Source organism: Chiloscyllium plagiosum, chromosome 1, assembly GCF_004010195.1.
Source record: "Chiloscyllium plagiosum isolate BGI_BamShark_2017 chromosome 1, ASM401019v2, whole genome shotgun sequence".
Taxonomy (NCBI): Eukaryota; Metazoa; Chordata; class Chondrichthyes; order Orectolobiformes; family Hemiscylliidae; genus Chiloscyllium; species Chiloscyllium plagiosum.
The window spans coordinates 75713522-75739629 of record NC_057710.1 but is presented as its reverse complement, the minus strand read 5'-3'; the positions used below and the strand labels follow the sequence as shown (position 1 = coordinate 75739629).

The 26108-nt window shown below is 41.5% G+C and overlaps 1 protein-coding gene across 1 annotated transcript in view; it reads left to right on the top strand.

Moving 5' to 3' along the window:
- The window catches only part of LOC122554964 (NAD 5'-nucleotidase-like), an 82369-nt gene that overhangs the window by 29200 nt on the left and 27061 nt on the right, over positions 1-26108 (top strand). The window contains exons 3-4 of the mRNA XM_043700436.1: positions 4197-4780; positions 11433-11580. Coding sequence (XP_043556371.1) covers positions 4197-4780; positions 11433-11580 — 732 coding nt within the window. The remainder of the gene's footprint in view (positions 1-4196; positions 4781-11432; positions 11581-26108) is intronic.

Sequence of the window (26108 nt, the reverse complement as noted above, 5' to 3'; positions counted from 1 at the left end):
CCTTAACCTCCTTCCACCTATCGCATTCCCAATGCCCCTCCCCCAAGTCCCTCCTCTCTACCTTTTATCTTAGCCTGCTTGGCACACCTTCCTCATTCCTGAAGAAGGGCTTATGCCTGAAATGTCAATTCTCCTGCCCCTTGGATGCCGCCTGACCTGCTGCGCTTTTCCAGCAACACATTTTTCAGCTCTGATATATTTCTCAACCCCATTCTCCTGCCTTCTCCCTGTAAGCTTTGATCCCTTAAATACACTCAAAGACGGCCTCCACAGCCATCTGCAGCAATGTGTTCCACAGAATAACCACCCTCTGGCTGAAGACATTCCTTCTCATCTTAGTTCTAAAGGGTGTTCACTCTGAGATTGTGCACTCAGGACCTCCTCTCTCTTACTGGTGGAAACATCTATCCAGACCTCTCAGTATTCTGTAAGTTTCAATGAGATTTCCCCCTCATCCTTCGAAACCCCATTAAGTGCAGACCTGGGGTCCTCAACCATTTTTCATAATGGCAAGCCCTTCATTCCTGGGATCATTCTTGTAAACTTCCTCTGTAGCCCGTGTAAAGACAGCAATTCTTCCTTAAATGTGGGGTTCAAAACTGCTCTCGATATTCCAAATGTTATCTGACAAGGGCCTTATACAGTCTCAGCACTACATCTCTGCACTTTTATTCCAATCCTCTTGAAATGAATGCTAACATTGAATTTGCCTTTTTAAATGCCAACTGAACCTACATATTAACCTTAAGAGAATCCTGAACTAGGACTCCAAAGACTCTTTTTCCAAAGCCTTTCACTTTTTAGAAAATATTCTATGCTTCTATTCTTCCCAGCAAATTGCATAACTTTCCCATATTGTGTTCCGTCTGCCACTTTGCCAACTCTTATAATTTGTTCAAGTGCTTCTGCAGCCTCCCCACTTTCTCAACACCGCCTGTCCATCCACCTGTCTTTGTGTCACCTGAAAACTTAGCAACAGTGCCCTCAGTTTCTTTGTACAGACAGTTAATATATAATGTGAATATTTATCATCCCAGTACAGACCTCTGCAGAACTCCGTTAGCCTCCCACAGAAGACACATTCATCCCTATTCTCTACCTTCTGCCAGTCAGCTAATCTTCTGTCCATGCCAGTACCTTGACCTAATGCCAAGGATGCATTCTTATTTTATTTAGCAGTCTCCTATGCGACACCTTGTTAAAGTACTTCTGGAAATTCAAACAGATCACATACACTGGCATCTTTGTCTAACCCGCTTGTTACCATCTCAATGAATTCAACCAGAGTTGTCAGGCATGACCTCCCCTTGACAAAACTGTGCTGCTTCAACCTTATTTGATCATACACTTCCAAGTAATCTTATCCTTGATAATGTACTCTTAATATTTTAACCAATGATCAGTGAGGCGAATATATTTTCCTGTCTTCTGTCTCCATCCCTTTTTAATCAGGGGTGTTATATTAGCCATTTTTCAGTCCTTTGGAACCTGTCTGACTTCAGTGATTCCTGAAATATTGCCACCAATGTATCTACAGTCTCCTGAGCTACCTCCTTCAGAATTCTGGGGTGCAGTCCATCTGATCTAAGTGATTTATTCACTGTGGACCTTTCAGCTTTCCCAGCACACACTCCTTAATGATGGCCACTACACTCACTACTGCCCAACTCAGTCTTGAAGTTTTATTATGCTCTGGTATCTTTCACTGTGAAAACTGATGCAAAGTACCCATTCAGTTCCTTTGTTCTTTCAGTGCCTCTTGCCTCTCTTACCTTTTATATATTTTAAGAACTGTTGCAATCTCCTTTTATATTACTAGCTCTCTTACTCTCAAATTTCATCATCTTTCCTTTACTGGTTTTTTAGTTATCCCGTGCTAGTTTTTAAAGGCTTCACAATCATCTGGTTTTTCACTAATGTTCAACACATTGTACGCCTATTCGTTTACTTGTCCGCTGCCCCTGAATTTCCTTGTCAGCCATGGTTGCCTCATCCTTCCCTTAGAATGTTTCTTCTTCCTTTGGATAAATTTCTGCCACCCAAGTTATCTCAGAAACCTCTGCCATTGTTGCTCACCTTCTTCCCTGCTAGTCTCCCCTTTCAATCAAATCTGGCTAGCTTTTCCCTCAATTTCTTTTTAATCACCTTTACTCAATTGTGATCGGTTGCATTTGATTCCAGCTTCTCCCAATCGAACTGCAGGTTGAATGATCATATTATGGTCACTGTCTCCTAGTGGTTCCTTTACTTTAAGCTCCTTAATCAAGTCTGTCTCGTTACACATCACCAAATCCAGAATTCCCTGTTCCCTTGTCTGTTCTACCACAAACTGCTCTTTTAAAAAAAAACCATCTCACAGACATTCCAAAATTCCTTCACTTGACACCTGCCATCAATCTGATTTTCCCAGTAGAAATGCATCCCCCATGACTACAGTAATACTGCTTTTCTTACATGTCTATTCTTTCTACTAATTTATTTTATTGCCCACATTCTAATTACTGCTAGAAGGCCTGTACAGAACTCCAGTCAGGGTTCTTTTTTTCTCCTTTGCAGTTCCTTAACACACTCCATACAGATTGTATGCTTTCTGACTATATATCACTTACAGAGTTAGAGTTATACAGAACGGAAATAGACCCTTCGGTCCAACTTATCAGCGCCGGCTAGATATCCTAAACTGATCTAGTCCCATGTGCTAGCATTTAACCCATATCCCTCTAAACCCTTCCTATTAATGTACCCATCCAGATGTCTTTTAAAAGATGTAATTGTATGCATCTCCACCACCACCTCTGGCAGCTTATTCCATATGCGCATCTGTATATAGATTTTCCTCTCTCACCTTAAACCTATGCCCTCTAGTTTTGGATCCTCTACCTTGGGGAAACAAGACCTTGGCTGTCCAACCTATCCATGCCCCTCATGATTTTATAAACCTCTGTAAGGTCAACCCTCAGCCTCCAACATGCTAGAGAAAAATACCCCACACTCTTACTATCGATTTAATTTAATTTCTTCCTAATAAGGCAAACCCATCTCTCTGCCCATGTATCCTTTGGTCCTTTTGGTAGATCATGTATCGTTGGATATTTGATCCCATTGCAGCCCACGTCTATGCAATACTTATGACATTGGCCTTGGCAACTTCAATCTATGTTACAAGCTCACATGCCTTGTTTCATATACTGCGAGCATTTAAGTATTGTAATATGACTTTGTTAATGGCCTGAATAAAAGCAAAGGGATAATCGTTGTGATGAAATTATTTATCATAAAATTGATGAGACTGGGGCCTCTTCTCACATCCATCCAATCAGGGAATATTTCCTTTGGCCCTATTCTTCATACCAAGCACTTAGCCATGTCCCAAAATTATGTTAAATTCTGCATCTTTTAATGTTCCTAATTTCTCTATTGAGTAGATCCTTCTGAAACATGCTTTGGGGTTATAACATGCTTTTCTTTCTGACATTTCTAACTTTGCCCCGGGCTATAGGTGTTTGAGTTTTAAAAGCAGATGCCAATCTATATCGTGTGATTGAAACGAGGATTGTTTTATTTATAGCACTTTCCACTGCAAGCACCTCAGTACTTAAAAAGGACAGAGCAAATTTTAGCCAGCAGCATTCCAGCACTATTACTTTGCTCCATGATTATTGTACGAGTTTCATTGCCAGAAAAGTCCATTCAAAATATGTCATTGAAAAGTTAAGGCAATTAGGTGGGCTGAACATTTTAAATAGAGCAATAGTGTTGGAATTACTTTTCACGAATTGGTAACTTTTAATTTGTAATGATAGCCATTTTATCATCCACAAACAAAATCACTTTGATCTCTGATGCTAAACAGTTCTGATTTTTGCTATTTTAGAATATTTTTAGGAAGGGAAAATATGAGAATGAAACAATTTAAAATTTGTTGATAATCAGTTGAAAGCATATAAAGTAAATTAAATTTAATTTTAAGTTGGTAGCCTTTAACTTCTCCTGAACATTTTGTTGAAATTAGCATTTATACATTTTATTCAATGTAATGTAATAACTATTGTCACTGCATTTTTATTTACCTTACATGAGTAATGAGGGGAATTATTTGCAAGATTTTATAAGTTATCTGGTTATTGAATCTAATATTCTTGATAAATCTGAGTATCTGACAATATCAGAAATACATCAATATATTCTGCTTACAGGAAATCATGAATTTGACTTTGGAGTTGACCTACTGGAGGAAGTTATATCTGAGATGAATTTTCCTTGGTTGCTCAGCAATGTCTATGATTCATTTACTTCTGAGCCACTAGGGCATGGCATACAAAGCAAGATAATAGAATGGAATGGTGTAAAAATTGGCTTAATGGGCTTAGTGGAGGAAGAATGGATTGATACTTTGGCTACTATTGATAAGTCAAGTGTGAACTTTATTGATTATGTCATTGTTGCTGACCAACTTTCTCAAGAACTTCGAGCCAAAGGTGCAGAACTTCTAATTGCTTTGACACATATGAAATGGAGTAATGATATTAGACTTGCAAGGAGTGCTGATGGATTGAACCTGATTTTAGGAGGGCATGATCATGACTATGGCACCAAAGAAGTTAATGGTACTCTTATTATCAAAAGTGGATCAGATTTTCGAAGCTTAAGTAAAGTTGATATTACAAGCACTGGTGAGAATAATTACCAGTGTACCACTCAGAAGATAGAAATTACAAAAGAATTGGAGGAAGACATCCTTGTAAACAACATTGTCCAAGAGTTTACTTTTAATCTGGAGGTATGTTAGCCAGTGTAATTATCTTATGAACCGCTTCCATCTATTTAGCTGGTATACGTATGTTACAACTGTCTTTAGTGTTCAGATAATGGATCAGTATTAGTTACAGATAATGGATCAGTATTAGTTAATGATATTCTTGCACAGAACATCTACATGCTTAACTACAAAGTGAAAGTAGTATTTTATCAGACAAAGCTAAAGACTATTTCGTCAATAAAATTTCCTTCTGGATGATGCCAAAATATAGAAAATTCAATGAAAGCATTAAAAAGTGTTACAGACAGAAAAATTGGAAGGATAGAAATTTGTTTGATGGGAAGCAAAGGGTTAATTCTGGTTTGCTTGTATTGAAGAAAGTTTAGAAATGGATGCCATGGACCCTTGGAGTCAGTGTTGGGAGCATTGATTTTCCAGAGATTTCAGTAGATTTATATCAGTGCATTATTAAAAATCTTGCATAAGGTGTACATTGATGTTGAATTTTGTCAGGGTAGGTGATGCATTGCTTTTGGTTATGCTGGGAATGATCCATAAAGCTAGGGCAAACTCCATTGCATCCAATCTTTCACCCTAGCATTGAGAATGGAGGAGGAGTGGAGACTGCAATCTGTGGATATGGATAGGTATAAGGACCACCTCTGTACACTGGTGCTGTATACTGCTTCATAAGAATTAACAAAACCCCTCCAACCTTCACCACTCGCATCACTCCATGCCACCTCATATACTGCCTCTCGATCTAACCCACATGGACCATGAAGTCAGTATCCTCTATGCCAGTCTATGACTCCCCATGTCCCTTCATACTCCTTAATGCACCCTATTTCCCTCTATCTCCACTCTAGACCTTCTTGGAAATTGTGCTTACCTGTACCCATATTCCCACTACCCAGTCCCTTTACGGCCCAAAGCCAACTTTCCCTTCCACTATCATGCTAACTCAGCAGCTGTCCACAATGTATAAACAAGACGAAGCCATGCTGATGACATAAAATAATGCAATTCTTTAAAAACAAAACTCTAATTGGCCAAAAAAATCAATACATTAAAATTTCTTGAGCAAATCTCTTAGGAAAACAAATATTTATATTTAATATTCTTTGACAATTCCCAGTGAGTTTATGCAGTCTTTGGGCAAATTCATATACACTTTTAACAATTCTAAAGGACAACTAGTCCCACAACTTAAAAATGCACCCCAACACTCAGCTCTCCAAAGGTACCCTGGTTATCCAAAATAACTTCATTAAAACAATTGCCACCCAGAGATCATATACAGACTAAGAAATTACAGCAATTTTACATTGCTCTTCGCATTCCAGGTTTCAAACTGTTGAATTATCACAGTAGACTTTCAAAGACATAATTGATCATTTAAATTGTTACCTGTCTCTGCGAATTGCACACATTAAACTGGTGCTGTCCTAAACCTGCTCCCACAGAAATCCGAAGTGGCAGGATAATACTTTTTTGATGCTTTTCACCATGCTAAATTGGGTTTCTCTTGCAGCAATACACTGGCTTGTACATTTGCTTTATAACTTCTTGATTTGTAGCTTCAGAATCTTATGGACAACTTTTCTTATGTAATATTTGTCTTGGCTTGGAAAATTAATAAGGTTCAGGTAGACAACGTGATTGTGTTGAGGGTGTTGGTTGTTCTTAGACCATGCAATAGGTTTCTTTTCCAAACTTCTTAACAAAACCAGGAACTCAATTTTCCTTCAATTTTGCAGTAGGGACTCAGCAGTTGGAAGGCCATTCAACCCATCATGTTTGTATTAGCTCCTGAAAGCTATCCATTAGTCCCATTCTCCAGCTCCATCTCTATAGCCCTCTAAATTAATCACTTTTAAATATACATCTAGCTCTGTCTTTTGAAACCTCCAATGCTATCCACCTCCATCATTCTCCTAGGTAGTACATTCCAAATCCTAACAAACCTCCCCATTTCATTCCTAGCTCTCCTGATGACAGCCTTGAAAAAGTGATCCATAATTACTGACATCCCAGCTAGTGGAAACAGAATATCCCCCTTTACCCTGTCAAAATTGTTCAGAATTTTGAACACCTCAGTAAGGTCACCTCTTAGTATTCTCTACACCAAGAAGAATAAACCAAATTTCTATCATCTTTCCTTAAATCTAACATCCCTTAGTCCTGGTATCATTTTCATATATCTGCTTTGCACTCTACATTCATTTATTTAACATTCATCCTTAACTGAACACAGAGTCCAAAGATGGCATGATTGTTTTTTGTAGAGATTTAGCAATACTTCCTTACATTTATACTCTGTGCCTCTATTTATAAATCCTATCAACCTTCTTACCAATTGTTTCAACTTGCCTGGCCACTAGAATTATGCATATGAACCCTAAAGTTCCCCTGCCTTTGAATCCCCTCAAAGTTGTACCGTTAAGTCTGAATTGTCTCTCCACATTTCTTCTATGATGCATGATGTCACATATTTGTCTGCATTGAGATTCATTGTCAATTTGCTAACTTGTCAGCGTACCTCTGATGTCACCCAGCATCATCGTCACAATTCACTATTCTCTCGAGCTTGGTGTCATCTGCAAATTTAGAGAATTTTCCTTCAACCCACCTCCAAATCATTTCCATAAATCAGAAAAAGCAAGAATCTTGACACTAGTCCCTGGGAAACACCATTTTCAACTTGTGTCCAGTCTGAAAAATGATCGTTTATACCTCCCTCTGTTTACTGTCTTTTGGCCAACGTCAAATCCATGCTGCCAAGGATCCATTAATCTTAAGCATTTCAGATTTGCCACTGTGTCAAATGCCTTCTGAAAATTCAAATATACAACTTACACAGCAGTCATTATAATTTTGGTTCAAACATGGACAAAAGAGGTGAATTCCATAAGTGATGTGAGAGTGACAGCTCTTGACATCAAAGCTGCATTCGACTGAGTGTGGCATCAAGGAAGCCCAGCAAAACTGGAATCAATGGGTATCAGGGGCAAACTCTCCAGTGGTCTGAGTCATACCTGGCACATAGGAAGATGGTTCTGGTTGTCGGAGGTCAGTCATCTCAGCTCCAGGGCATCTCTGCAGGAGTTCCGAAGGTTGGTGTCCTTGGCCCAACCATCTTCAGCTGCTTCATCAATGACCTTGCCTCAATAATAAGGTCAGAGTAGAGATGTTCACTAATGATTGCACAATGTTCTGCACCATTTGGGACTGTTCAGGTATTAAAGCAGTCATGTTCAAATGAAACAATATGGACAATGTTGTTTGGACAATATCCAGGCCTGGTCTGACAAGTGGCAACAACATTTGCACTGCCAAAGTCCAGGTAATAGCCAACTCCAATAAAAGACAATCTAATCATTACCCCTTGACATTCAATGATGTTACCATCACTGAATTCTCCCAGTATCAACATCCTTGGGCTTACCATTCACCAAGAAACTCGACTGGACCCGTCACACAAACATAGTGGCTACAAGAGCATGTCCGAGGCTACAAATACTGCGATGAGTAACTCACCACATGACTCCCCAAAGCCTGTCCACTATCTACAAGGTACAAGTTAGGAGTGTAATGGAATACTTCCCCACTTGCCTAGATGTGTGTCCCTCCAACAACGTAAGAAACTTGACACTATCCAGAAAACACAGTTCGCTTGATTGGCATCACATCCACAAACATCTAATTTCTTCTCCACTGATGCACACTAGCAGCAGTGTGTATTATCTACAAGATGCACTGCAGAAATCCACCAAAGACCCCTGGGACAGCACCTTGCAATCTGTTGACCACTTGCATCGAGAAGTGTAAGGGCAGTAAATACATGGGAACATCACCTGCAGGTTCCCCTCCAAGCTACTCTCCACACTTACTTGGAAATAAACTGCAGTTTTTCACTGGCGTTGGATCAAAATCCTGGAATTCCCTCCCTTAAAGGCATTCCCTCCCTTTGGCACTTGGACTGCAGTAATTCAAGAAGGCAGCTCACCAGCACCCTCTCAAGGGCAACTAGGGATAGGTCATAAAAATGCTGGCCAGCCAAAGAATAAAGAAAACCATCACATCCACTGCCTGTGCCACCTCATCAAAGAATTCAATTAAATTTGTCAGACATAACCTACTCTTGACCGAGCCATGTTGATCGTCAAGTATTCATTTATTTTTGTTGTAGGGAGTAGCTTGGAGGGGAACCCGCAGGTGGTGATGTTCCCATGTATTTACTGCCCTTGTACGTCTCGATGTAAATGGTCAATGGATTGGTAGGTGCTGTCTCAGGGTCTTTGGATTTCTGCAGTGCATCTTGTGCGTCAGTGGAAGAGAAATTGGATGTTTGTGGATGTGATGCCAATCAAGCGAATTGTGTTGTCCTGGATAGTGTCAAGTTTCTTATGTTGTTGGAGGGACACCTATCCATATTTTTGTTGTAAAGTGTATGTTTACCTTGTCCCATTTAAGGCCTCCAGTTTTCTCAATATTAACATTATGCTGACCGGTCTATAGTTTCCTGGGTTATCCTTTTGCCACTTTCATTAACAGCGGTGTCACATTTGCAATCCTTCGTCTTCCTCTGGACTAAACTTTCTGCCAATAGCCCTGCAAATTGCTTTTTTACCCCTCTCACTGATCGAGGATGTATCCCATCCAGTTCTGATTACTTCTTTATGTGGAGTGCTACCCGGCTTTTTAGCACCTCTTCTCTGTCCATCACTATACTGCTCAGTTGCTTAACACCCACATTTTAACTGGACCATTGTCACCATTTTCTAATTTGGTAAAGACAAAGCAAATATCCTGTGCTTCAATGGACAGCTTACCCTGTTTATTCTTTATGGACCCCACTCTTTCACTAATCGTTTACCATTTACATATTTGAAGAATATTTTACTATTTGATTTAGTGCAGCCTGCTGTTATTTCCTCATGTTTCTCTTAACCTTCCTTATTCCAGCCTTAGCCTCTCTCCTGCATTTTTGAAATTCTTCCTGATTTCTATAGCTATTAACATGCTAGTATACATCATCTGCTGCTGTTTTATTCCTTATTTTCTTATCACTATCTTCATTATCTGGGGTACTCTACCTTTGGATACCACATACTTATTTCCCATGGCTGTGTACTTAGCTTGCACCCTATTCATCATTTAAAAAAAAAAAAATCCCATTTTTCATTTATTGTTTCATCTACCAAACTGCATTTCCAATCAACCTGCTCCAGCTCAACCTTTTGACCCTAAAATCTGCCCTTTTGCTGGTAGGAAACATTCATTTAAGGGTCATTTTGCTTGGTGAGTTAGTGCCTTATTGGCTTCCCTTGTGAGTATGCTAAAGTTGATAGTACCGGAAAGAAGCAATCTTCAGTATGGTCACCTTTTTTCAAACATGGCTTTAATAAAATCAGAATGAAGGATTGATGTAATGCAAAGCGTGACATTTCCATTCTTTTATGTCTGCCGGCCCAGTTTTTGCTATGGTGGAGATATTCTCTCTTTCTGATTCTGCAGGTTTGGGGATGGCCAGGACTTTGTGCATATTTTATTCGTAGACAGAGCCGACCAGTTAAATGCTCAGTTATGTCAATTGAAATCCCACTTCGGTGTTTCCTCTGTTTCACACCTGGTATGCAGAAAGCAGCCCAAGGCAACTTTTGAATTCATTGTTTGAATAATATTTTTTAAAATTGCTCTCCCCATCCCCATAGTCCTTTTTACTTTTCTGAACATGTTGATGATAATGGTATATAATTTGCCTAAATAACCATTATTCTGAACTTGACGGTGAAAGTGTATGGCCAGGCTGATTTCTACTTCCTAGCTCAAAGGAGCTGAAGACAATTATCAGGCCCTTGGTGCAATCCTGGCTGTGGTAAAATTATTCAAAAAGAGTCAGCATACTCTTGGACTTCCTGCTGTATGTAGGGATATTATGTTTATAGAAGAATAGCTTTTGTAGAATGTTTTGCATCAAATAGGTGCATGTGTCTATACTAATATAATTTTGAAAATATGGTAGATGTTAAAACAATTAAGTATCATGCTCCATTTTCATATTATTGGAATTATTTTAGGTATGCTAGACATGGACCAATATTAAAATATTCTTGCAGGAACTTAAATGAATATTAGTGCTTTAGTCTCATAGCTGAGGATGAACTTGGCTCTATTATTGTCAGCCCAAACACTGAGGTTGTCTCTCTGGAACCAGTAGGACTTCATTACAGTATGTAGAGGATGATGTGTGAACGTGAAACACGGCATACCTGATTAGGCAATTTTTGAGTGAAGGACTTTTTTGTGAAATCTAAAAGACCACCTATTGTTATTGGTATCGTAAATGGTTATGCATTGTTTTACCAAATTTCTTGGTAAACCTGTCTTTAAGGTGTATATTGCTCGTTTGTGGAGCTTTTTGCCATTGTTAGCATCTTACTAATAGAAAGCTGTAATTAATTTACGGATGGTTTGATTTTGTCTATGATTTACATTTTGAACGTCTGAAATTAATTGTTTCTTAATTTACAATTATTAGAATTAATGCATATGTTGATATAAACTGAGATTTGCTTCAATGCAGGTGCTACTTATAATTTACTAGAGGATTAGTTACGTACAAAACAAATAAGAAATCTTAATTTGCATGTTTTCTTTACCTGTTCAGCACCTATTAGGAGAAGTGCTATGTCAGATAGAGGTAGAACTGGATGGACGTTTTACTACAGTAAGAAAATCAGAGAGCAGTCTAGGGAATCTTGTTACCAATGCCATGCTTGAAGCCACTCATGCTGATGTGGCATTACTTAATTCAGGTATATAGCTTTATAACTATCATTATTTAAAATAATATAGTAGAAACAATTGAGCTCTTGCTTTAAGTTGGCTTGAAAAGCTGAGATCTGCATGGCCAGCAGTCTTATCCCAGCTACTTAGCATCAGTAATGCCAGTTTATAAGGTTATGAAACAACTTGTATGCTGAGTTTGCTAAATTTTCAAATTTTAAATAGAAATAAAGACACCTATTCTTTTATGGTTTTCAGGGACTGAGTGAAGTCAAGAAGATTATGAGCAACCTTTTATATTAGTCTGAATTAGCTACGTACATTACAGAAACATGCATCCAATGTGAAATTGCATTTCCAAGTCCATTTTTCAATATATTAAGTGTTGCTACCTTTTCCAACCTTTTTATCAGTAGGTTTTTGACCCCAGCATCCTCTTGGTGAGAAAAAAAGTTCAATTTTCCTCTGATCAATTTCTTCTTCATTTCTTCTTACTGAGTTGTTGATCACTCTATTAATGGAAATAGGTCCTGCCTAGCCACTCTAATGCTTCAAGTCCATTATGACTCTTCTTCAGTCTTGAAATACTGGAAGATTAACCTTGAAGGTGGATAAATACCCAGGCCCAGATGAATTATATCCTGGGCTATCGAATGAAGCCAGGGAGGAAGTAGCAATTGCTCTGAGGATTGTTTTCTGGTCCTCACTAGATAGATAAAGGCAAAGTACCAGATGATCAGAGGTCTGTGAATGCTGCACTTCTATTCAAAATGGGTGAGGGATAAGCCAAATAATTTTAGTCCTTTTGGTAGACAATCTAAATAATCATTATTGAGAGATGGGATTAACTGTTACTTCGAAAAGTGCGTTTCTGGAGTTCACTGCTCAGTTTAGTGATTGAAGTGGAAACCCTCAATTCATTTGAAAGGAGTCAGGATTTGCATTTAAATCCTTGTAATCTGCAAGGCAATAGGCCAAGTGCTAGAATGTGGGATTAAAATGTGGATAAATGTGAGGTGATCCAATTTGCTAACAAAAACAGGAAGATGGTATCGAATGGTGTTGGGAAAGGGGGGAGGCACAACAAGATCTGAGTGTTCTTATACACCAGTTGCTGAAACTAAGCATGCAGATACAGCAGACAGTAAATAAAGCAAATGATATGTAGGCCTTCATGGTGAGATTCTAGAGAGGAATGCTGCAATTGTACAGGGCCTTTGTGAGTCCACACGTGTAAAGTACTGGGTGTAGTTTTGTTCTCCTTTTACCTGAGGAAGATGTTCTGGTAGTGGAGGGATTGCAACAAAGGTTCACCAGACTGATTCCTGGGAAGGCAGATCAGATATACGAGGAGAGTCTGGATTGGTTACGACATTATTCACCGGAGTTTAGAAGAATGAGGGGGGAATCTCCTAGAAATCTGTAAAATTTGTACAGCACTAGAGAGGATAAGGATCTTCCCAATGACCGGCCAGTCCAGAATCAGGAATCACAGTCTAATGATACATGGAGTGGGCCATTCAGGATAAAATGAGGAGAAAAGCCTTCACCCAGAGAGTGGTAACCTATGCAATTCTCTGCTACAGAAGCCAAATCATTGGATGTTTTCAAGAAGAAATTATATATAATTCTTAGGGCTAAAAGGATCAAAGCATATGGGGAGAAAATAGGAACAGATTATTGTGTTAGATAATCAGCCATGGTCATATTGAATGAAGGAGTGAGCTCCAAAGGCTGAATGGCCTATTCTTACTCCTATTTTCTATGTTTCAATGCATATTTGACATCCATTCGACCTCCCAAGCATTCTTTTGTACAACATTCTTTTGGCTAACAAACCTTGGAGTTTTATGCATTCCTTTCTCTCCCTACTCCTCATATCTCCAGCTGAACAGTTAACAATATTCATTGTCATGCCATTTACATCCTGTAATGATCGCCATTCCCCCATCCCATCCATGTTCTCCATTCCCAACACATACTCTACTTCTCACATTTAAATTTCTCTGATTTATGTTACTGCAGGGAATGATAGTGCATAATTCCAGGGAGAGAATTGAGGTTGGACCTGCATAGCAAATTTTGGAGGTCAGCAAGTTGGCACATAACTAAGGCATCAGCAATGGAGAAATAAGGGTGACTCATATACCTAATGGCAGAGTTGGATTTTACATTGTCACTTGACACTTAACTCTCACTCGTATTGAAATGATGTTAGCACTAAGTTGGCAAATCATGATATCTCAATATCATGAATGCATTCCTTATTTCAGCAATATCTCATTTCTTTGATCTTCCACATGACCTTTAGAAGGAATGGAGGTTCTGATTAGGGAACATGCTAAGGAGTTCTCAGAGCAAGGTGAACACTGAGGATGCACTGACACACAACTTATGCACCCTCTAAGAGTTCAGATACTCATACCTTTGTGGGTTTGTAGCAGAGATAACTACAGTAATAAGGCACTAATCTCAAATAGCAAGAGTAGGTATTGTAGATATGGATGGTATTGAAAAGGTCCCATTGTAAGATGCAGAACTAACTTCACACAGCTGAACATTCATGCTGAGTTTCAGAAATCATCGTGAAAAGGGAAATGTGTGTATTTTTGTCACAATTTCCAGAGATAGATAGTACATGCCCTTAGAAAGTGACTGACTGACTGAGTCTGTCTCAAGCATGGGTGCACCGAAATCCACCTCTGTTGAAAGCGTAGAGATGGAGAAGCAGACACGAAGGCCACTGGGTGCATGCTGGCCCGTGATTTGCAAACTCTGCTAGCAACTTGACATTAGATGATATAAAGGAGAAAGTGAGGACTGCAAATGCTGGAGAACAGAGTAGAAAAGTATAGTGCTGGAAAAGCACAGCCGGTCAGGCAGCATCCAAGGAGCAGGAGAATCGTTGTTTCAGGTGTAAGCCCTTCATCAGGAATGATGAAGGACTTATGTCCTAAACATCGATTCTCCTGCTCCTTGGATGCTGCCTGACCTGCTGTGCTTTTCCAGCACCACACCTTTCGACATAAAGGTTTGCTTTATTAAGATGTGAACCTCACTGCCATGCAGCCAACTGCTCTCTATCTCTCTTAGAAAGGGAAAGTACATATAGATTATAACAAGGAAAATTTGGAAAGAGTACATGACAGCAGGATCTGTCTAAAGGTACTGCCACCCAACCAACATTACCCCACACCACCCTGTCAACAGAACCACACATTTTGCAGAACCGTGCATTTTGCCTGCAACCTGATGTCTGGGTTTGTTTTTGTAGAGGTGCAGACAAATTGGTTGGGTTGGGTGGGGTGATTAGGTAGGGAACTGCTTTCTGTGCTCTAAAACCCAGAGGAATTCCACCAAGAGCATCTCCCTTTTTCAAAGAAGGAAATGATTAAACTTTCTTTCAGTTCTACTGAAACAGCTGAGGTTACACCACAAAGAAGCAATAGAAAGTGGATGAGAAAGATCTATTAGTTGTATTAGTTGGATTTGCTTGGGTGTGCAAACAATGTTTTTGTATTCATGTTCATGTCGTGTTCATGTTTATATCGATGAGCGAACCACTTTACTTGTACTCCTCCTTTATTGCATTACTCATTTGCCATGGAAAGTGGTCTTAAGGTCAATAGTATGGCAATTATTAAAAGTAGGAAATGGTGTGAATACAGCATTGGATTCTGACAGTTGAAGGAGGTGACAGGATTTCTGATCACTCTGTATTTAAACATTATTTTTTTTTCCTCTTTGGGTGAAGATTATTCTGCACTTGTCACTTTGTGTAGCCCCACTCCTTTGTGCAGCGAGATGTGATGAGCACAGCAGTCTACAACCTTAATGGAGACCCTTGGAATGGCATCAATAATGCCTCCAGATCTGTCAAGTTTCCTGAAGTGTGCATTTCTATGTGACTGGTTCTATGGTCACCTTCATGGTTATTTGGCTCCTGTTATATCCTGCTTCTCATTTACAGATAACTCCTGCATGGAATGCTATCAACCATGCCTTCAAAGGGCAATCCTTGGCTTTAAGGTTGAATAAAGTAGCTACCCATTCAAAGCCCACTTTCTAGCAGTTGGTCTGCAACCATTCAAGTTGCAGTGCTTTGTTTCAGGTTGAGGTCCAGATTCCTTTTAAATGAGTTGAGGATTTCTATCTCAACCACCAACTGGGCGGCAAATTCCGGACCCCTCTCGCTTTCTGGATAAATGTTTTTTCCTCATGTCCCCTCTAAACCTTCTACCAATCAGCTTAAATTTGTGTTTCCTAATGACTAGTCACTCTATCCTAAGAGAGACAGTGGCATAGTAATAATGTTGCTGGACAGGTAATTCAGAACCCCATGTTAATATTTTGGGAACCTTGGTTTAAATCCCACAATTGCAGGTGGTGAAATTTGAATTCAATAATAAAAAAACTAGCATAATGGTGACCATTAACTAGTGTTATTTGTCATAGAACTCATCAGTTTCCTAAATACCCTTTAATGAAGAAGATCTTTATCATCCTACAATGTGACTGATTCTTGTGGTTGACTGTTAACTGCTCTCAGGGCAGTTGGGGATGGGCAGTTCACATCCCCTTATCCAGCGAAATCCACCCATGAAAAATGTCTGTATTTTAAACACCTCAACTAAATCACCTCTCAGGCTCCTAAGGGGAACATAGCTGCAATTTTCAAGCTTTCAAAACACTCTTGAAAGTTCAGATTCTTTGGAACACTCTTCCTAGAAAGTTGATGGAAGTGGAATTTTTGAATATTTTAAAGATAGAAGTTGATTGATCTTTGATAAACAAGGGAGTGAAAGTTTATTGGGATTCAGAGGGATTGTGGAATTAACTAATAAACCATGATGATGTTAAGGGTGTAGAGAATATTCCAAGTCACCTATTTCAACTCCTTCAAACTGCAGCTCTTTGCCCATTCCTTTATGAAGTGCATATGGCTTTGAAGAAGTCAGTTGCTGTTAGTATTGCTGCTCCTGGTGCTGCTGAATTGCCGGCCACTTTTGTTCCTCATCAGAGGTTCATGCTACTGTTGTGTAAGTTGCTCTCCTGATGCAATCAAGGCTGACCACAGGGAATTTAGATTAAAGTAGTTGAAAGTACTTCAAAAGAAAAGATAGAAATGACTCAAAGCAGTTAATTTAGGCTGTCATGAGAGGATCCTGGAAGCATAAACCTTTATTGAGGCTTGTCACAAGCTTTTCAATTTCATTCTTAAAGGCTTCTCAGCAAGTTGGTTTAACTGCTGAATCTCCTACCCTGCCTTGTTGACTCTGACGAGTTCCACACATCTTGGGAACACTGGTAAAGTCAGAATGCTCTGTAAATTCACACTTTGTGAATTACCTCTCTGAATATTTTACTTAATATTCCTGACATGGGCTCCAAATTTACCTCCAAATTTACCTGGGTCAGATCAGAAGTGGGCAGGATTATGCTAGGTTCACAGCCCAATACCATTTTCTGGAGCTTTAACTTGGATTGCACATGAAACCACTTCTCCTTGGCAGTTAAAATTTTATAGAATATTTTAGTTAGCAATCCTACTCCTAATATCTGTTTTTTGTTGTGTACTTGAAACTGTACTTGAGTTGTTAAGAGCATGATTAGTTATAAACTATTTTGCTTGCATGATCATTGATCTGCTGGCATTCATTACCTGCCCTCAGGTTGGGAAAGGAAAGCACTTAATGTGGTACTAACGTTTACAGATAGCTTTGGGGCCATACTGCCCCACATGCCATTGCCTTCAGAGAGGACAAAGGGGAAAGAACTAGCAAGACAACCTTATCCTGCATGAGGCCTATTATTCATAGCTGACAGTTTTCCACATCATGTCAATTTTGAAAGGCTTAGCCTTACTAATCTATGGAGTAATCCAAGATGGAGGACAGGAAACATTTGTAGTAGAACAGCTACTACTTTTATGAGATATTTTAGGTGTTGGATTTCCTCTATCTCCAGGAGTAGCAATTGCTGTTGTATGTGCTGTCGCAATTGCTTTGGAACTTCGGAAAACAATGGCACTTTCAAAAGGGAGAAAGACAGACAAAGGCAGTGAGCACGTGATCTGTAAGGGGGAGAGAGAAAGAAACCTACACTGCTAACTGACACAGCAGTGAATCTGCGCAGTTACTGCCTTTGCTGTTTGAATTCATGTATCGCTGGACATCGGAGTGTGTCTAGGAAAACTTACCAAACAGCAAAATTCACGACTGATCTTGGAGGAACCTGTTTAGGAGAGGTCACAGCACAGAAACAGGTGATTAGTTTTAAGTATAGTCTTGATGTAAATCTACAATAGTGAGTAGAGTGGGTTTTTTTCTTGATTATATGTTTTAATTGGGAGCTATCTCTAGATTTAAATTTTAAGAATATAAGACATAAGTATTAAGTTAGCCTGAAGCAGTGTTTTGTAGAGCAATAAGACGGTGCTATTTTCTGGGTCTGTAGATTGGAAGGAGCAAAATGGCCTTTAGTAGAGTGACATGCTCTTGTTGGATGTAGGAGTTTCGAGAGAGAGTACGGGTTACTGAGGATTGAAGCTGCAATAAATGTCATTAGTTGCAAATACTGTTAGATCGAATGGATCGGTTGGAGCGACACTTAGAGGCAATGAGGAATTTACAAAACCTATGGGGTGTGATGGATGGCAGTTATAGGAAGGGAGAAAAGCCGCAGGTAGTGCAAGAGTCTTCTGTAGTTATCCCCATTTCAAACAAGTATGCTGTTTTAGGAAATGGGGTGATGGATTTTCAGGGGAATGTAGCATGAACAGCCAAGTTTCTGCTATCAAGACAGGCTTGAAGCGATTGATTGTGTTAGAGACACAGACGGACGTTTCTGTGGCCAGCATGGAACAATCAGAATGGTGTGTTGCCTCCCTGGTGCCAGGATCAAGGATGTCTTAGAGTGGGTGCAGAATGCTCTCAAAGGGGAGAGGGACCAGCAGGAGGTCGTTGTACATATTGGTACCAATGACGTAGGGAGGGAAAAGGATGAAATTCTGAAGGGAGAATACAGAAAATTAGGCAGGAATTTAAAAAGGAGGATTTTGAGGGTAGTAATATCTGGATTACTGCTGGTGCTATGAGCTAGTGAGGGTATGAATAGGAGGATAGAGCAGATGAATGCGTGGCTGAGGAGCTGGTGTATGGGAGAAGGATTCACATTTTTGGATCATTGAAATCTCTTCTAGGGTACAAAAAGTACGGATTGCACCTGAATTGGAAGGGGACTAATATACTGGCAGGGAGATTTGAGAAAGCAAGGGAGATAGCGAGGAAAGAGATCAATTCGTGACTGGTACAGTTCAGAAAAAAAGTGACTCAAACAGTCCGGGCAGGCAGGAACAAAGCAGAGAACAAGGTAGAACTGATTAATTAAACTGCATTTATTTCAATGCAAGAGGCCTAACAGGGAAGGCAGATGAACTCAGGACATATTGGGAAAATCAGACTGGGATATCATAGCAATTACAGAAATGTGTCTCAGGGATGTACAGGACTGTTCCACGAAAAGATAGAAAGGGAGGCAAGAGAGGAAGGAGAGTGGTATTTTTGATATGGGATAGCATTATAGCTTTAATGAGGATATTCCCAGAAATACGTCCATGGAAGTTATTTGGGTGGAACTGAGAAATAAGAAAGGGATGATCACTTTATTGGGATTGCATTATAGACCCCCTAATAGTCAGTGGGAAATTGAGAAACAAATTTGTAAGGAGATCTTAATTATGTGTAAGAATAATAGGATGATAATGGTAGGGGATTTTAACTTTCCAAACATAGACTGGGACTGCCATAGTGTTAGGGGTTTAGATGGAGAGGAATTTGAGAGTGTACAATGAAATTTCCTGAGTCAGTATGTGGATCTACCTACTAGAGAAGGTGCAAAACCTGACCAACTCTTGGGAAATAAGGAAGGGCAGGTGACTGAGGTGTCAGTGGGGGAGCACTTTGGGGACAGTGACCATAATTCTTTTAGTTTTAAAATAGTGATGGAAAAGGATAGACCAGATCGAAAAGTTGAAGTTCTAAATTGGAGAAAGACCAATTTTGACGGTATCAGTAAGAACTTTCAAAGGCTGATTGGGTGCAGATGTTCGCAGGTAAAGGGACAGCTGGAAAATGGGAAGCCTTCAGAAATGAGGTAACAAGTGTCCAGAGACAGTATATTCCTGTTGGGGTGAAAGGAAAGGCTGGTGACTGTAGGGAATGCTGGATGACTAGAGAAATTGAGGGTTTGGTTAAGAAAAAGAAGGAAGCATATGTCAGGTATAGACAGGAGAGATTGAGTGAATCCTTAGAGTATAAAGGTAGTAGGAGTTTACTTAAGAAGGAAATCAGGAGGGCAAAAAGAGGACATGAGATAGCTTTGGCAAATAGGGTTAAGGAGAATCCAAAGGGTTTTTACAAATACATTAAGGGCAAAAGTGTAACTAGGGAGTGAATAGGGCCCCTCGATCAGCAAGGCAGTCTGTGTGTGGATCCGCAGGAGATGGGGGAGATACTAAACAAGTAGTTTGTATCAGTGTTTACTGTGGAGAAAGACATGGATGATATAGAATATGGGGAAATAGATGGTGACATCTTGAAAAATATTACAGAGGAGGAAGTGCTGGATGTCTTGAAATGCATAAAAGTGAATAAATCCCCAAGACCTGATCAGGTATACCCTAGGACTCTGTGGGAAGCTAGAGAAGTGATTGCTGGGCCCCTTGCTGAGATATTTGTATCATCGATAGTCACAGGTGAGGTGCCAGAAGACTGGAGGTTGGCTAATGTGGTACTCTTATTTAAGAAGGGTAGTGGTAAGGGCAAGCCAAGGAACTATAGACCAGTGTTGAGATTAGAGTGGTGCTGGAAAAGCACAGCAGGTCAGGCAGCATCTGAGGAGCAGGAAAATTGACATTTCGGGCAAAAGCCCTTCATCAGGAATAGAGGCAAGGTGCCTGCAGAGTGGAGAGATAAATGAGTGGGGATTGGGGGTGGGGAGAAAGTAGCATAAGAGTACAATAGGTGAATGGTGGTGGGGATGGAGCTGATAGGTCAGAGAGGAGGGTGGAATGGATAGGTGGAAAGGAAGATAGGCAGGTAGGACAGATCATGAGGGCAGTACTGACCTGGAAGTTTGGAGCTGGGGTGAATTGGAGGAAGGGGAAATGAGGAAACTGGTGAAATCCACATTGATGCCATGGAGTTGAAGTGTTCCGAGGTGGAAGATGAGGTGTTCTTCCTCCAGGCATCGGGTGGTGAGGGAGTGGCGGTGGAGAAGGCCTAGGACCTGCATGTCCTCAGCAGAGTGGGAGGGTGAGTTGAAATGTTGGGCCACAGGGCGGTGGGGTTGATTGGTACGGGAGATTGTCCCGGAGATGTTCCCTAAAGCGCTCTGCTAGGAGGCGTCCAGTCTCCCCAATGTAGAGGAGACCACATCAGGAGCAACGGATACAATAAATGATATTGGTGGATGTGCAGGTAAAGCTTTGGTGGATGTGGAAGGCTCCTTTGGGGCCTTGGATGGAGGTGAGGGAGGAGGTGTAGGCGCAGGTTTTGCAATTCCTGCGGGGGCAGGGGAGGGTGCCAGGAAGGGCGGGTGGGTTGTTGGGGGGTGTGGACCTGACCAGGTAGTCACAGAGGGAAAGGTCTTTGTGGAAAGCGGAAATGGGTGGGGAGGGAAATATATCCCTGTTGGCGGGGTCCGTTTGGAGGTGGCGGAAATGTCGGATGATGTGGTTTATGCGAAGGTTGGTAGGGTGTAAGGTGAGCACCGGGGGGTTCTGTCCTTGTTACGGTTGGAGGAGTGGGGTTTGAGAGCGGAGGGGGCGGGATGTGGACGAGATGCGTTGGAGGGCATCTTTAACCACGTGGGAAGGGCAATTGCGGTCTTTAAAGAAGGAGGCCATCTGGTGTGTTCTGTGGTCGAACTGGTCCTCCTGGGAGCAGATACGGTGGAGGCGGAGGAATTGGGAATATGGGATGGCATTTTTGCAGGAAGTAGGGTGGGAAGATGTGTAATCCAGGTAGCTGTGGGAGTCGGTGGGTTTGTAAAAAAAAAAAAATGTCAGTGTCAAATCAATCGTCATTAATGGAGATGGAGAGGTCCAGGAAGGGGAGGGAGGTGTCCGAGATGGTCCAGGTGAATTTAAGGTCGGGGTGGAATGCGTTGGTGAAGTTGATGAATTACTCAACCTCCTCGCAGGAGCAAAAGGTGGTGTCAATGCAGTCATCAATGTAGCAGAGGAAGAGGTGGTGAGTGGTGCCGGTGTAACTACGGAAGATGGACTGTTCTATGTAGCTACCAAAGAGACAGGCATAGCTGGGGCCCATACAGGTGCCCATGGCTACCTCTTTGGTCCGAGGAAGTGGGAGGATTCAAAGGAGAAATTAAGGGCGAGGACCAGTTCGGCCAAATGAATGAGTGTGTCGGTAGAAGGTACTTTTGGGGACGTTGGGAGAGGAAGAAACGGAGGGCTTAGAGGCCCTGGTCATTGCTGATGGAGGTGTAGAGGGATTGGATATCCATGGTGAAGATGAGGCATTGGGGCCGGGGAAACGGAAGTCTGGGAGGAGGTGGAAGGTGTGGGTGGTGTCTTGACCGTATGTGGGGAGTTCCTGGACTAGAGGGGATAGGTCGGTGGAGATTTTACCTTTACGATAGACCGGTGGGCAAGTTGTTGGAGGGAATCCTGAGGGACAGGATGTACATGTATTTGGAAAGGCAAGGACTGATTAGGGATAGTCAACATGGCTTTGTGCGTGGGAAATCGTGTCTCACAAACATGATTGAGCTTTTTGAAGAAGTAACAAAGGAGGTTGATGAGGGCAGAGCGGTGGTTGTGATCTATATGGACTTCAGTAATGCGTTCGACAAGGTTCCCTATGGGAGTCTGGTTAGCAAGGTTAAATCTCATGGAATACAGGGAGACCTAGCCATTTGGAAATAGAACTGGCTTGAAGATAGAAGACAACAGATGGTGGTCGAAAGTTGTTTTTTAGACTGAGCGACCTGTGGCCAGTGGAGTGCCACAAGGATTGGTGCTGGGTCCACTACTTTTCGTCATTTATATAAATGATTTGGGTATGAACAAAGGAGGTTTAGTTAGTAAGTTTGCAGATGACACCAAAATTGGAGGTGTAGTGGACAGTGAAGGAGGTTACCTCTGATTGCAACTGGATCTTGATCAGATGGGCCAATGGGCTGAGGATTGGCAGATGGAGTTTAATTTTTAACATTTGTAGCTCAGGTTGAGGTTCTGGATGTAGGTTTGCTCGCTGAGCTGGAAGGTTCATTTTTAGAAGTTTCGTCACCATACTAGGTAACATCTTCATTCTCGTGTGTGTCTTTGTTTGGCTTGTCCTAGGTTCGATGTGTTGTCCCAGTCAAAGTGGTATCTTTCCTTATCTGTATGTATCACGAGAATTCCTAGAAGCATGTCGTTCTAACCGGAACTCGAACAACAAGCACATTGAGTTGGACCCCATTGACCACCCCCTGAGAAAAATAACAGGAAATGACATCACCAACCATCACCAAACATATAACTAGAAATCAGGAATCATCAGCAGTGCTTTGTCTGGTGGCTCACTGATGATGTTACCTAGTACGGTGACAAAATGTCTGAAAATGCACCTTCCATCTCAGCGAGCAAACCTACATCCAGGAGTTTAATTTGGATAAATATGAGGTGCTGCATTTTGGGACAGCAAATTTTAGCAGGACTTATACACTTAATGGTAAGGTCCTAGGGAGTGTTGCTGAACAGAGACCTTGGAGTGCAGGTTCATAGTCCTTATGGTTAGCACTGCTGCCTCACAGTACCAGGGTCCCAGGTTCGATTCCAGCCTTGGGTGACTGCCTGTGTGGAGATTGCGCATTCTCCCAGTGTCTGCGTGGGTTTTCTCCGGGTGCTCTGGTTTCCTCCCACAGTCCAAAGATGTGCAATTCAGGTGAATTGGTCATGCTAAATTGCCCATAGTGTTAGGTGCATTAGTCAGAGGGAAATGGGTCTGGGTGGGTTACTCTTTGGAGGGTTGGTTGGGCTGAAGGGCCTGTTTCCACACTGTAGAGAATCTAATCTAATCTTATAAGGTAGATAAGATCATGAAGAAGGCGTTTGGTATGCTTTACTTTATTGGTCAGAGCATTGAGTATAGGAGTTGGGAGGTCATGCAGCGGCTGTACAGGACACTGGTTAGGCCTTTTTGGAATATTGTGTGGAATATCGGAAGGATGCTGTGAAACTTGAAAGGGTTCAGAAAAGATGTACAAGGATGTTGCCAGGGTTGGAGGATCTGAGCTACAGGGAGAGGCTGAACAGGCTGGCGCTGTTTTCCCTGGACCGCGGGGGCTGAGGGGTGACCATTATAGAGTTTTACAAAATTATGAGGGGCATGGATAGGATAAATAGACAAAGTCTTTTCCCTGGGGTCGGGGAGTCCAGAACTAGAGGGCATAGGTTTAGGGTGAGAGGGGAAAGATATAAAAGAGACCTAAGGGGCAACTTTTTCATGCAGAGGGTTGTACGTGTATGGAATGAGCTGCCAGAGGATGTGGTGGAGGCTGGTACAATTGCAACATTTAAGAGGCATTTAGATGGGTATATGAATAGGAAGGATTTAAAGGGATATGGGCCAAGTGCTGGCAAATGGGACGAGATTGGGTTGGGATATCTGGTCAGCATGGACGAGTTGGACCGAAGGATCTGTTCCGTGCTGTACATCTATATGACTCAATGACTGTATGAGTGATTAGCCTTCCAATCAAGGGTAGCGTAGAGTAGTGGTAATACAGGTAGTTCTCGGATAACGCACGTTCTGGCAGTGTGATTTTAGCTATGACATCGCTGAAGATTTAGGGAACAGTGTTTTGGAGAACTTTGGCAATAGCGCGATTACAGCATTCTGTGAATGCGCCGATGCGCGCGCTGAAATGTCCGTGCCGTTTTGCACATATGCGAATGTTCTTACCATTCTGTGCATGCGCCAGTGTCCGCAAGTGCTTGACGTTTGTGCCAGTCTTGGTGCTGTTCTGTGTATGCACTGATATTTGTGCCCGCGTCTCTGCACTGTTCTGTGCATGTGGGATGTCAGCACCAAAGTCTCTACGATGTCTTGCGCATGCACGATGTAGGTGCCGGTCTTCGTGCTTTTCTGCACCTGCTCCAATATCAGCTGCCGACAGAGCAACTTTCTGTGAGAGGTACTGTACAGAGAGCAGCTTTCTTGCATTTTTAAAATGTATTGTGTTAAATTTACTTTTGTTTCATTTTATAAAAATGATTTCAACCTTCATTCAGGCTGTGTTATATTTTCCATTTGACGTTTGGGTGAATTTTGAGCAATTGTGAGTGATTCTTTTTGCTGGTCTGCTCCTAACCTCGCTTTTCCCAAAGGCCCCATTATTTCTATTAAGCGAAGTTTTGCTGGAATGCAACTACAGCATTATAGGCAAACTACATGTATCTCTGGACTAATATTCCAGAACACCGGCCAAAGTTCTGGGGACATGGGTTCAAATTCTGTGAAGAGAGATGGTTAAATTTGAATTCAATAAAACATCATTGCCTAATGGTAGCTGTTTAACTGCTATCAATTGTTGTAATATCAGACTCACTTAGGAAGACATTCCATTACCAGCATGGCCTCCCCGTTTCTTTCTTTACCATCTATATGATACTTCCCATCATTCTATTATCCTGTCCAAAGTCTTGTGATGAAAGCCACCATGATTAACCTTGAGTCATAGCCATTGAGATCTACAGCACAGACAAAAAAAGTCCTTTTGGCCCATCAAGTCTGTGCAAGGTAGAAAAATACCTAATGTTTTATCTAAAAACAAATAACTTAAAATAATGATTTGTAAAATTCTTGTGTATTTCCTAAGTGCATATATTGGAAGTGTGTTGCATGCCTTAGTCTACTAGACATTATCCCAGTGACGAGGAGAAAGTGAGGACTGCAGATGCTGGACATCAGAGCTGAACATGTGTTGCTGGAACAGCGCAGCAGGTCAGGCAGCATCCAAGGAACAGGAGAATCGACGTTTCGGGCATCAGCCCTTCTTCAGGAATGAGGAAAGTGTGTCCAGAAGGCTAAGATACATTTACTATAAACCGACCGACTCCCACCCTAGACTACACCTAGACTACACCTCCTCCCACCCTGCCCCCTGTAAAAACGCCATCCCATATTCCCAATTCCTTCGTCTCCGCCGCATCTGCTCCCAGGAGGACCAGTTCCAAATCCGTACAACCCAGATGGCCTCCTCCTTCAAGGACCGCAATTTCCCCCCAGACGTGGTCGACGATGCCCTCCACCACATCTCTTCCACTTCCCGCTCCTCTGCCCTTGAGCCCCACCCTTCCAACCACCACCAGGACAGAAACCCACTGGTCCTCACCTACCACCCCACCAACCTCCATGTACAGCATATCATCCGCTGTCATTTCCGCCACCTCCAAACGGACCCCACCACCAGGGATATATTTCCCTCCCCTCCCCTATCAGTGTTCCGAAAAGACCACTCCCTCCGTGACTCCCTCGTCAGGTCCACA